The following is a 12,097-nucleotide window of genomic DNA, read 5'->3' as shown; positions in this document are numbered from 1 at the left end:
TTTCGAGTCGAGTACCAATAGTTTTTTTTCTGTACTCGCCGAGTACTGAGTACCGGTGCCTTGTTCCCCAATTATCAGGAAGTGGGGCCGCATATCATGCCCCTTCGCCCAGCTTCTTGATTGCATGTGAAGCCGGTGTTCTAGCGAAAGAACACCGGCTTCAGAGGCTGCCTAGCATCCTGACCAATCAGAAGCCAGGCGGCGAGTCATGGGGTGCCGTCCGGCTTCCTGATTGGTTAGGAAGCCAGGCTGCATAGCAACACTTGAAGCCAGCTTCCTAGCCAATCAGGAAGCCTGGAGGCAGGTCATAACCCACTGCTCGGCTTCCTGATTGGAAAGGAAGCTGTCTCCATGCACCATGGGCACGGCCAGACAGAGGGAGATCTCCCACTGACAGGAAGTTCCGGTATCGGAGCATTTGGGCGAGTACTAGTACTCGCCCAAATACTTGGTGTCGGCACCAATACTAGTATCGGTATCGGTGCATCCCTAATATATATATTACAGTTAGCTATTAAATACCATGGTTTCAAATTCAATACAAAACATTTTGACAAGCTATAGGCTATTTCCTTTATTTAAATTAAATCTAACACTAGCTGTGACTCATAACTGTAGTAAGAAGTCACAAAACAAAGCACATACCTTTAAAATGGATGTTGTAAAGGAGAGGACAGGAGAGTTCAACTTGAAAATGGAAACTTTCCCCAAAAGTTGTCTCTTTATTCAATCTCCACCCTTCTCCTGATGTCCTGCATCTCTAATCCTGTGTATGGTAACTCTTTTTGAAAAATGTTTTGTACTAGGATTCCACATTATCTGCTATCTATATTATGTTACATGCGCTACATATGAGATGAGAGCTGGTTTATGTATAGCATAGCAGTTAGGATTTTGTTTGTGTTTGCATATAATTATTAGTGCATAAAAATAAAAAGTATCATGAGGTTTAAAAACAATTTATTTTGGTGTGCTGACAATTTATGGTTACAGAACCCATATACCACTTGCTTTGAATGCATAACAATTAGGATGTGCATTGTTCATAGATATTTATTAACTGTGGTTGTAAAGGAGAGCCCTGGAATCTCAGCCACCTATACAAATGACCTGCAAGAGGAGCAGGCTGATTAACAATTAACTACTCCCAATAAGATAAGATAATTAAGCACACCACTGAGCACTAGTTGGGAGGAGAGCAACTAAGCGTGTCAATGGTTAGCACCTTTCTTGTGATTTATAGGACAGAGCTAATTGCAAATGTGAAGAAAGTGAAAGCAGACACTTAAGTGTCACTAGCATGTAGCAGGCTGAAGAGGGCACGAGGTCACAAAAGGGCCACAATGGTCACTTAAGGGTGACATCCCACAGACCAAAGTCGTGCCAACGTAGATAGACCATCATTTGGCAAGGACCTAAAATATGCTAATTTATTGGTGGCAATTCTCTTTTTAATGGTCTGAAGACAAGTGGCCTACTTAAAACTCAAACTTCAAAGAAGATTAGGGAAAGAGGTTTGCAGGGCTTATTGGACAAGCTTTGTTTAAAACATAAGCCCCAACTATATTTTAAACCTCACAGAAGATGCCACTTCGCTAATGGAGAATTTTGGTGAGATTTCACCCATTAAGGAAAATCAGTAAAAGAGAAGCACATAGCCTTCTACTGCTGACCTTTTCTTATAAATGCTAATTGCCAGGCTGCCATGCTGATCCTCTGACTTATAAAGTTTCTGAGTCACAGTTCCAGGGAAAAAGCATGCATATCAGTAGTTTTAATTTGCTGTATATGAATTCTAGCTCAGTGACACAAAACATATTGAAGAAAGTCTGCACAGCACCAAGGAAACTGCCATGTTTGGAAAGATGTCTTTTGTGTACATACTGCCGACAGAGAGAATTTAGGTAAATTTTTCCTTAAAGACATATACAAGCAAGCCTTACTGTATCTATAAAGCTCACATAAGATACCATGTGCTTTCTTTAAACTTGCATTGCCTAGGGGAAGCCCATACAGGCCTGCCATGTAAAACATGGCATTACCCAGCTGTCCTATTTGGAAGAGGTTTATTTATAAAGGTCCCTGTTGGTAGTATGTACTGTAAATTATTTGGTGCTTTACACAGATTTTTACATATATATGCTAAGAATGGGGGATTGTAAGGAATATCAAAAGGATGAAGTACTTTATGAGCTAAACAAGACGACTGCCATTCTCTTATAATGAAATCGACTCACCTAAATTAAATACCAGGCCATCATCATTCATCAATTTTTAGTGTGACCCTGTCAATACAGGGTCAATACAACAAATAGAAATACCTGCAGAAAGAAGAGACTCTATACTTACCTTTCCAATGGTAATGATACTAATAATAGTAGTAAAATTCAGGGTAATGCAGAATTTGTGAATCTCACAGCATCAAGGATAAGGCTGTTTCTAAGGCTGGTGGTTCCAGCCCCAATGCTGTGTAACATTTGTCCTGAAGGGAGGAGGTAAACCAGTACAAAAGCAGAATGAGAAGAGTCCCTTATAATCATGAGGGTCATCTTTCTACTCCTGCTGTTGTAAATATCACTTATGGTGGGAAAAGCACTTCCAGTAATCTTCTGGGCAGTCTTTACCACTCGCTGCAGCAGAACAATTACTGTACTAACAAGTAATACAAGAAGTAAGGATTTTCTCCACCACACACCTATAAGATAAGATGAGGACTAAAGTGCCAAGGCCAGCACACTTCAACCTCCTCAAAAAGTAAAGGCCTTGATAAGCCTTATTCACTATGCTGGCAGTACTGGCGCTCCAGCTGAAGATATCAGAGATGTGCAGCACCATATAAAGGAAGGGATCATTCAAATAGCTGCACCCCAGAAGTACAGAGGAGGGGGAGTCTAAAAGTCAACAATCATCTCTGTTGTCTTATTTATGTTAATGGAGAGGTTGTTAACTTTGCAACAGACTTTCAGATTCTCCACTTCCTGTCTGTACATGGACTCATCACAATGAGTGAGTGATGAGTCCACTACTGCCGTATCACCTGAAAACCCAGCCTCTGCTGATTCGGCACCACTTATCCTGGACGGCTTGACCTGGCCCAGCTTTCGTCTTCTGATTCGGTGCTGCACAGCTCGCCAGTTACTGACCCGGCCGGCTTGACTCTGCTCATCTGGATTCCTGGTATCCTGCCTAGTGCTTCATTCCGGTGTCTTCAGCATCTGTACCCAGTGGCACCCGTGCGTCACGAAGTCCGTTCGGCCCTATTCCACTCTCCGGGGCGCTCAGACCCGTGCTGCAAGGGAAGGTCCTTCTTGTCATCTCAGACTCACATCAGGTACGTGACACTGCCTGCAGCTGACTGACTGATGACAACAGATCAGCCTAGGCAAAGTCACTTGACCAGAGCTCCTGCACTATGTTGAAATTATAAAAGGTGGCTTCTTTTTTTAAATTATACTGTTGCTCTATATTGTGACATGCCAAGACTTTATTCATGCAGACTTGTAAGGTTTCTGGCAGGTCTACTTTAGGTAAAAAAAATAATAATAATAATAGTACTTATTTACCAAAGTATATTCAAAATTAGCTTTCTGTGTAGCAGCTAATCAGATTTTTGCAGTGTAGGTAAGGAAATGAAAGGGAGAATCTGATGGCCATTGCGTTCCATGGCAAAGAATAATGTGAGCAAGGACTGCAGTCTTTACTGGGTGTAGAGCAAAAAGCCTGAATCACTTGCTGTAAGGAATTATACAGCACTCTAACTAGGATAAACTGAGTGCACATTCTGCTTTTAGAAGCAGTCACAAGTGTCCTAGAAGCTCACTGCTTAATATTGTTTTTCAGGAGTATCCAAAAAGTTTTTGATAAAAAAATTAAATAAAGCACCATATTTATTTGTAGTATTGAAGCATGCTTACCTATTACGTATTTCCAAGGGGTTTTTCCCCCTCCCATACTCATTAAAAGATAATTGCCAGTAACATAAACATATATAAGGCTTTCTTCTAGTTAATGCAGGAGGGTTCCCATCTTGCCAAAGCACAGCAAGTAATTAATCATTAGACATAGACTGTTATTGAATTAAGTCCGTGGCCTAGTTTCAATGCATCTTTTAAGACGTTATTGTGTTTTCCCTAATTTGAGGTATCAAATGCCATTATGTTTGCTGAAACTGCATATGATAAACAGTTAAGACATTGCACATAATTAAGAGTGTGTGCACTAATGCAGAAGAACCTGTTAGTGTTTTTAAGGCTTTGTGTTTTACATTTACACATATGGACTTTTTATTCCATTGAAGACAAAAAAGGAATAGATACATCTGGGTGCCAGTGCCATATATTTTGACCACGGTATGTACAAAAACCTTCGGTGTTGTTTGCTGGTAAATAAAGAGACCAATAACGCGCTCTTGATGTTAAAGTATAATTAAAGTCTTTTCTTTTTTGACATATATCTACTGCTAGCAAGCAGTAGATATATGCCCCATGATTAAAAAAAAAGAAAAAGGCAAATACCTAATTACTTACCTGTTCCAGCACCACTTGCTACCAGCTGAAGCACTCTTGGGTCCCGAACGGCTGTGAAGAACTGTATGGGCGCATGCGCAGAAGAGCGGAGGGGAGAAAATTAAACTGGATGGAAGTAGCCTGGCAGCTCGCACGTTGGACAGGCACTGTGGGACCTGAGGAGTCTGCGGTAGATCAGAGACCGGCACCAGCACTGGAGGGACTGTGGAAAACTAGTGAAATGAAGAAGATGATCGGATCAAGAGGCATCAATTAAGGTAAGTGCTTATTGGGGGGGGGGGGGGGGAAACCCAAAAACTTTAATGTCACTTAAGTCTAAAATGCTTTTCAACCTGTGGCCCACAGACTGTAGCAATGCTGGATATGAAATTGTAATCGCTGCGGATCACTACACTATAATAAATGCCGTGCTTTGTAATTCTTTTCCATTGCTTCTCTAGCAACATGAAAACACCATAAGGCCCCTGTGTGAATCCAGCCTATTTCTAGGCCTGTTCTTAAGTAGGATCCTATTTCTAGGAATACGTACTATTGAACATTCAAGACAGGTATTTAAGGCACGTAAAATTTTTCAGATTAATGAATAATTAGGTATCTATAAGCCTCTATTGGAATCATTTAGAGTGTCTCTTTGGCCATGTTAAAGCTTAACTCCAGTTTACAAATACAATAAAAAATATGTTTCCAAACAACTTAAAAAACTTAAAATGCAGCTCTCGCTGAAATGTACACCCTAGCTAAATCACTGTCCTCACATACTCATTCGACTTATTTAATGTGAGGCCAGGGTGTCAAGGACCTGCCTCCTGAAGTTATGTCTTCAGGCAGCACTGGACTCACAAGAGAATGCTGCAGAGATTGATGTCACGTCATTACCTGGTTCTGTCCTTAGCAATATTCAGGATCCAAACCTACTACTGAAGGAAGAAAGCCAGTGACTGGACTGAAGAGCCCAGCACTCCAGGTATGTATTCAATTTCTTTCAAAAATAAAGGGGGCAAAGGCTGCTCCATAGGGGTGGGTGAAGGAAACTGGGGGAAAATGGGGGAAACTGAAAATGGGCTTTAAATCGGGCAAAGCAAGCAGCATTTTGTGTTGCTAACCACTCATATACCACTATCCCACCTCAAAATAACCACTGAACCAACACATTCTCAAACAATTCATCCCCACACAGCTACCTCCTCATGTACCACTGGCCCCTCCCTTTTAGATTGTAAGCCCTCAAGACAGGGTCCTCCTTACCATCTTGTCTTGAATTGTATTGTGATTGCAATGTCTTCTTATATTGTAAAGTGCTGCGCAAAATGTTGGCGTTATATAAATCCTGTATATTAATAATAATATACACTTCTGTCAATTAATGCCCCTCATCATGTTAGGCTCTTGTTTCTATCAACCTTTTATCATGTAATGTGGTATATTTAAATATAAGTACAAGCAGGCAGCAACTTTATTGACAAAGATAAACAATACACTATCACATTCAGCAAGTGAGATAACATTTCTTGCAAAAAGTTTACAGTTTAAGACGAAAGCAACCAAGGAGGCCAGGACAAAGGTGGCAGAAGAAAAAGCAAGACATTAAAAAAAAGGTGTGCCAATGTGACCAACATTGTCTACTGTTGTGGAGTGTTTAAACATTTTAGAGCTTTTTTCTCAGCATAAAAAGTTTGAAAAAGCCTAGGGAACACATGAAAAATGCTAAGGATCTTTGTCATGATTTGTTAAAACTTCAATGCCCACAACTAACCCGCCCTCCCCCAACACATTAAATGAAAGATCCCTGACAATTTTAAAAAGGTAATTAGGCACTGCCCTGTACATCTGTATTGCAGTTAAAAAATGTTGCCCACTCACAAACAATTTTGAGGTATTTTCCATATTTTGGGCTAATTCTCACCAAAATCAGCTTAAAATCTTACCTCAATAGAGAAAAGCTTTCTCTTTAACTTAAAAGCCAGGTCTTTGGTGTCTGTTTCATCACAAATCAAACTATTAAGTCGAGGAATCTTGTGGACATACAGCAAACCTGCAGGAGAACAGAAAAGAATGAGGGGGGGAACAAAAAAAAAAAAAAGGAGAAACAACATTAAAAAAAAAAAAAAAATCTGTCTTGGAGATGAATAAATTAAAGACTTAAAAGGCAGCCTTCGTATATTTGAACACATTCACTCCCTTTTATCTATTTAGACTCGAGCTTGCTTGTGCGACCACTCAAGCAAGCTGGGTGATTATGCTCAAGTAATGAAGCAGAATAAGATAGAGCAGTCCTAGTGCACGGAAAGCTAATTGCACTTTGGTACAGATGTAAAGAAGGATCTTAATACTTGTCAAAGCCACGGCAGATTTGTGTGCGATTTTCTTCTTGTATTTACAGTAAGCAAATCCCGCTATCGCCTTGCAAGCTGCCTACTGCTCTCTTGGACTGAGCTTTATTTTATTAGCTGCACCAATAAGCAGCCAACACAATGCGATTTATGGGTTACTGATAGCCGGTGCAATACTAATGAAGGCTATTTAATGTTACACCTTGTTGCTTAGCTTGTTTCTGGTGTGAGAAACTGTTATTTTTAGAAACTTAAACGGTCGGAAAAGACGGGAGACCAAGACCTCCTTTCCTTCTCTCATTTTTTTTTCTTTCAACAGGAAAGAAGTGTGTGTCAGTGTTCCGTTCTTGTATACAGGGTTTCAAATGCCATAGGTAGACTGCCAGCCTGGCATTCTGTCAGCGGAAATTTATGCTGATCCTTTCTGACAAGGACGCTGGATGGCTTTTTGTGCTGCCGAAAATAATTTCTTAAACAACCCAGGGGTAATTTTCCACGGCTGATAACTGCGAAACGGCTGCAACCGTCCTGTTTTGAGGAAGGAAGAACTTCTATACAACATATACAGGGTATTTAATTATACTAGATAGAAGACTGAAAACAAAACAAAAAAGGAAGAAGAAAAAAACCCATCCTATTGGAACAGTTAAATATCAGATTTAACTACTGTGGTCCAGTTCTGACCCTTTTTATTTATAAAAAAGGGTTACAAGGGTTTATTTAAATGATTTGCTTTCATTGTTGTTATCTGTTTATAGATTAGAAGTTTAAACCATATGGCTTGACGTTGGTTACATTTAAGATTCAGATCCCTGACAAGCTAAATGTTTGATTTATAGGTTACGAGAAATATTAAAATTATACTACCCATGGCGGCAATAGTTATTTTAACAAATTAAAAATACTGTCCTGAAGATTAAAGTGGTTTATGTCAACCGCAATTGTTTCAAATGTTAATATTCATAGAATATTTGAACCTCATAGCCAAAAAAACAAACAAAAACACAAAAGAAAAACAGAATTAATGCAAAAAGAATAAAAAAAAACCCTGAAGAATATAATGAGAGGGAAATGGTTGCAAAAATAAAATAAGGGCAGATGTAGATTTAGGGCGCACAAGCCTGACAGATATCAGTTTATATACAATATACAGCACACTTGTAGGTGTAACTGTACTAACTGTCATTTCAGTCAAATCAAATACAAATTAAATGTGTGATCGTCTTTAAAAAATTAAATAACAAATATAAACAAACAAACAAAAAAACTTTTATTAAAATTCAACTGGCTGCCTTAGTCTAAAAAAAATGACCCATTTCTGTGGCTGCAGCCAGAGTATAGAGGAGAATTTGAGCCTCACCAAGGTTACCATGGGACTACAGTATTTGTAACCATAATAAAGGCAGTAATTTATGCAAACTGTGAGCGCCGCCCTGAATTGGAACGGTTTGCCATTCATGCCTTTCAGCATTCACATTGGACACAAGTTAACCCTCAAGTTATTCTCTCAATCAGGAATTTAAATTTTAAGCATGCACAACTAACGTTAACATTTACGTTTGGATATTTAGCAGATTTAAACAGATGTGACCAATATTTTTTACTAGTTAATACAAAAATCTTAAAGGAGTTTTCCACTTTTTATTTTATAAAAGGACTCCCCCCCCCCTTACCCAACGGAGACATCCCCCATTTAGCATCACAGTTAGGTCTATTCTCTCTGTGCTAATCTGCTTTCTTCCACAGCGCAGCTTCAGGACAGGACAGGTACTGCAATCTGCACATTTAATAAAAGATACTTTAAAGACACAGTTCTATCTGAATGGGAAGATGTACAACTGAAGAACACGAGGCAAAAATGCCTAAAAATACAACATGTAAGGAACCAGGCGTGGCCTTAATTAGGTGTGCTGTGATTCTGAATACTCTTAAAAAAACAATTCAATGCAACAAGGGAAAGCAATTAGCCAACTGATTATGCTTGCCAGGAAACAATGAAGCCGAGCTCAAGTTGGAATCCCTGCTTAATTTGGTGCCCAACTCCAGCTTAGAAAACGAATGGGAAGATGTACAACTGAAGAACACGAGGCAAAAATGCCTAAAAATACAACATGTAAGGAACCAGGCGTGGCCTTAATTAGGTGTGCTGTGATTCTGAATACTCTTAAAAAAACAATTCAATGCAACAAGGGAAAGCAATTAGCCAACTGATTATGCTTGCCAGGAAACAATGAAGCCGAGCTCAAGTTGGAATCCCTGCTTAATTTGGTGCCCAACTCCAGCTTAGAAAACGTATGTAAACCCTAAATCTGTTTTTCAGTATGTTTGGCATCATGCCTCAATTTCTTAAGCAACTAATTTTTTTTAAATAATCTGTTGCAAAGTTTCTTGCCTAGACATCATGGCAAAAACAGCATTTCCTGTTGCAGGTTGACAACACTAAGCTGCTGCCTTGCCAATAGCAGCAGTGTTGTCAGTCTGTCAGGTGTTCTCTTTTAGTTGGCCATTGAGGTCTATCAGATAATCAGCACTATGGGCAACATATTGGACTGATCACCAGTCCCTTCTAGTACTTTGCTTACAAATCATTCCTTTTTACATGCTCACAATTTGCTGCAAATGTCTGACTATAATCAATATTGTAGAATTAATTTTGCCATTATTGTATTCTTTCATCATAATAATCCTGTAGTTCCTCCTGCCAACCTCAACATCACTACAAGACAGTAATAATGTAGAGAGCAGCAAATCAAACCACTGAGCGCAGCAGGGGACCAGGAACTTGACTCTCTCAGAAGTATTCGTCTCTGCAGGATTCTCAGACAGCTGTTTCTCTTCAATACTGCAGAGATCAGTGGTCTGGGTGTTGGTGAGTTTTTAATATCTTTTTTTTTTGCAGAAGCCTTTTTTTTTGTAAAGTTTTATTATAGCGACTGCCATTTTAAAGAAAGCCTGTACTGACAGAAACATGGGAGCTGCCATTGTTAGCATCCCTCCATGATGCTAGTTGTCTGCCTGCTGACAATGGCCCTAATAATCATTTTACGTTCTCATGCATATCCCCTGCCACAGATTTGAGTCCATTAGAATCCATTAAATATTTCAACACATTGACTAAGCCCTGATGAAGGGGAATTGTTTGGCCCCTGAAACGTATTGCAATCCTGTTGCCTAAGTGTGGAATTTATAAAAGACTTTGGAGTCCTAATACCTGTTTTTTCTCATTGGTTCTATTACATGTTAATTTTTCCTAATCTAGGTGGCCCCTTCCTGTGAGGGATCCCCTGCTGTGTGGAGAGCTGACAAACTCAAGCCATCAGGCCCGAATAGTCCCTGTTTTCTACTAACAGAAGAACTGGGTCTAGTGCTCTGTTTCCACCCATACCTGTGGTTTTCTTTTTGTAGGTCAGGGGTAAGGCTAAGATTAGGTTTAAAGGTATGCTTTATGTGTAGAAGTATTAGGATTTAAAGGTTACACTATGGTTAAAAGACATGCATAGGGGTTAGGTTTAGGCTTACAGTTAGTTTTAGTGGGCTAAAGGTGTATGTGTTTAGAAGTGGAGGTATAGCTAAGCTAGGTTATTATTTGCTGTGTGTACCAATTGGGAAATTTACCTTAAGTTCTTGTCCCAGGGACACAACAGGAAGTTAGTGGAAGTGAAGGGAATGCCCCTTTTATGCAGTTATCCACAGGACAGTTGTCCCCATTGGAACATTTCCCCTTACCCATTGTTCTGGGGACAACTCTAAAACTCTGGATTTCCCCTCACTTTCTCTCTTAGTGACAATGAACACCAATACAGATAGGAGGTAAAGCTCCCCAATGAGGTCACAAACAGCAACAAAAAAATGACAAAACGTCTAACCCTTCCCCACGCTAAAAACAAAAGAAAAATGTTTTGCTTAAAGATAGAAAATATAGAGTTATTCTACTATATTTGCTATGGGATATTGGTAACTCAGGAAATTTTCTTCTTTTTCTTATGTTCTGTTTGTATGGAAATGTAAATGTTTTTGAATTGGTAGAGATAAAATTATAAATAAAGATTTAATAAAAAAAACAAAACAACAACAGGAAGTTAGTGGAAGTGAAGGGAATGCCCCTTTTACGCAGTTATCCACAGGACAGTTGTCCCCATTGGAACATTTCCCCTTACCCATTGTTCTGGGGACAACTCTAAAACTCTGGATTTCCCCTCACTTTCTCTCTTAGTGACAATGAACACCAATACAGATAGGAGGTAAAGCTCCCCAATGAGGTCACAAACAGCAACAAAAAAATGACAAAACGTCTAACCCTTCCCCACGCTAAAAACAAAAGAAAAATGTTTTGCTTAAAGATAGAAAATATAGAGTTAGTCTAAAAGTGAATGTAAAGGCAAAACTTTTTCTTTTTAGTTTCGAAAACAGTATGGAAGGGTTAGACTCTTTATCAAGGTTTTTTTTTTGCTGTCTGTGTGGGAGATTAACCATCTTTTTTTGTTCTAGTGATCACTGTCATTGATACAGGAAGTAAGGGGAAATCCAAAAATTACATTTATCAGATTAAGTAATAAAGGAGGAATCAACCCAATGGGGACGAATGTTCCAGTGACAATGTTCTGAGAGGGTCATTGCCCTCACTTGGATCCTGTTGCATCTCCAAAACAGGAAGTATAACATGTTCCTATTGAGGACACATACAACAACAACAACAAAAAACTAACAGGAGCTTTATTGCTTCCCTACTTCCCTAATGTTTTGGCTATACATACACTTTAAGTTTCTGGTTATGGGATAGTTTCAAGCGAACAATATTATTTAGTTACCATTACTTTCCAGGTGTGATATACCTTTTGTTTAGGTAATTTACTGTTCCGCTTCCTACAAGTATGGATTGTGCACCGGATGCTCACAAAATTACTGTACCAGAGTTACCACCATTGAAAATGACATACGGCTTCCTTTCGCTCCATGTTCTGTCTCCTTTAGAAACATTCTCTGTCTCAATTTCAACTTGATTCAAAATACAGACATGCATGATAAGGGTTAATGTGACGTAGCCATCCTCAGTTTATTGGCGAATTGAGGAATTGTAAAGTAAAGGGGTGACTGAATCCCTAAAAAAAAAAAAGAGTCTTCCACCCCCTCCTTCCCTCTTCATTCAGCACGAGCTTTCATTTATTTACTTTCACACATCAACTGGACCGTCAATGCCAAATCTGGAGATTGGCAAAGAGTCAAATTTCTGCTGCTTCCACA

At 39.3% G+C, this 12,097-nt stretch overlaps 1 protein-coding gene across 3 annotated transcripts in view; it reads right to left on the bottom strand.

The window, feature by feature from the left end:
* The window catches only part of ELP4 (elongator acetyltransferase complex subunit 4), a 200,922-nt gene that overhangs the window by 71,096 nt on the left and 117,729 nt on the right, over window positions 1-12,097 (bottom strand). For all 3 annotated transcript variants that reach the window (XM_018567806.1, XM_018567811.1, XM_018567818.1), the window contains one exon: window positions 6,452-6,558. In XM_018567806.1, coding sequence (XP_018423308.1) covers window positions 6,452-6,558 — 107 coding nt within the window. The remainder of the gene's footprint in view (window positions 1-6,451; window positions 6,559-12,097) is intronic.

This window comes from Nanorana parkeri, unplaced genomic scaffold, assembly GCF_000935625.1.
Source record: "Nanorana parkeri isolate BGI_ZX_2015 unplaced genomic scaffold, ASM93562v1 scaffold30, whole genome shotgun sequence".
NCBI classification, from domain to species: Eukaryota; Metazoa; Chordata; class Amphibia; order Anura; family Dicroglossidae; genus Nanorana; species Nanorana parkeri.
Note: the sequence above shows the minus strand (reverse complement) of the source record. Positions and strands in the feature narration are given on the sequence as shown.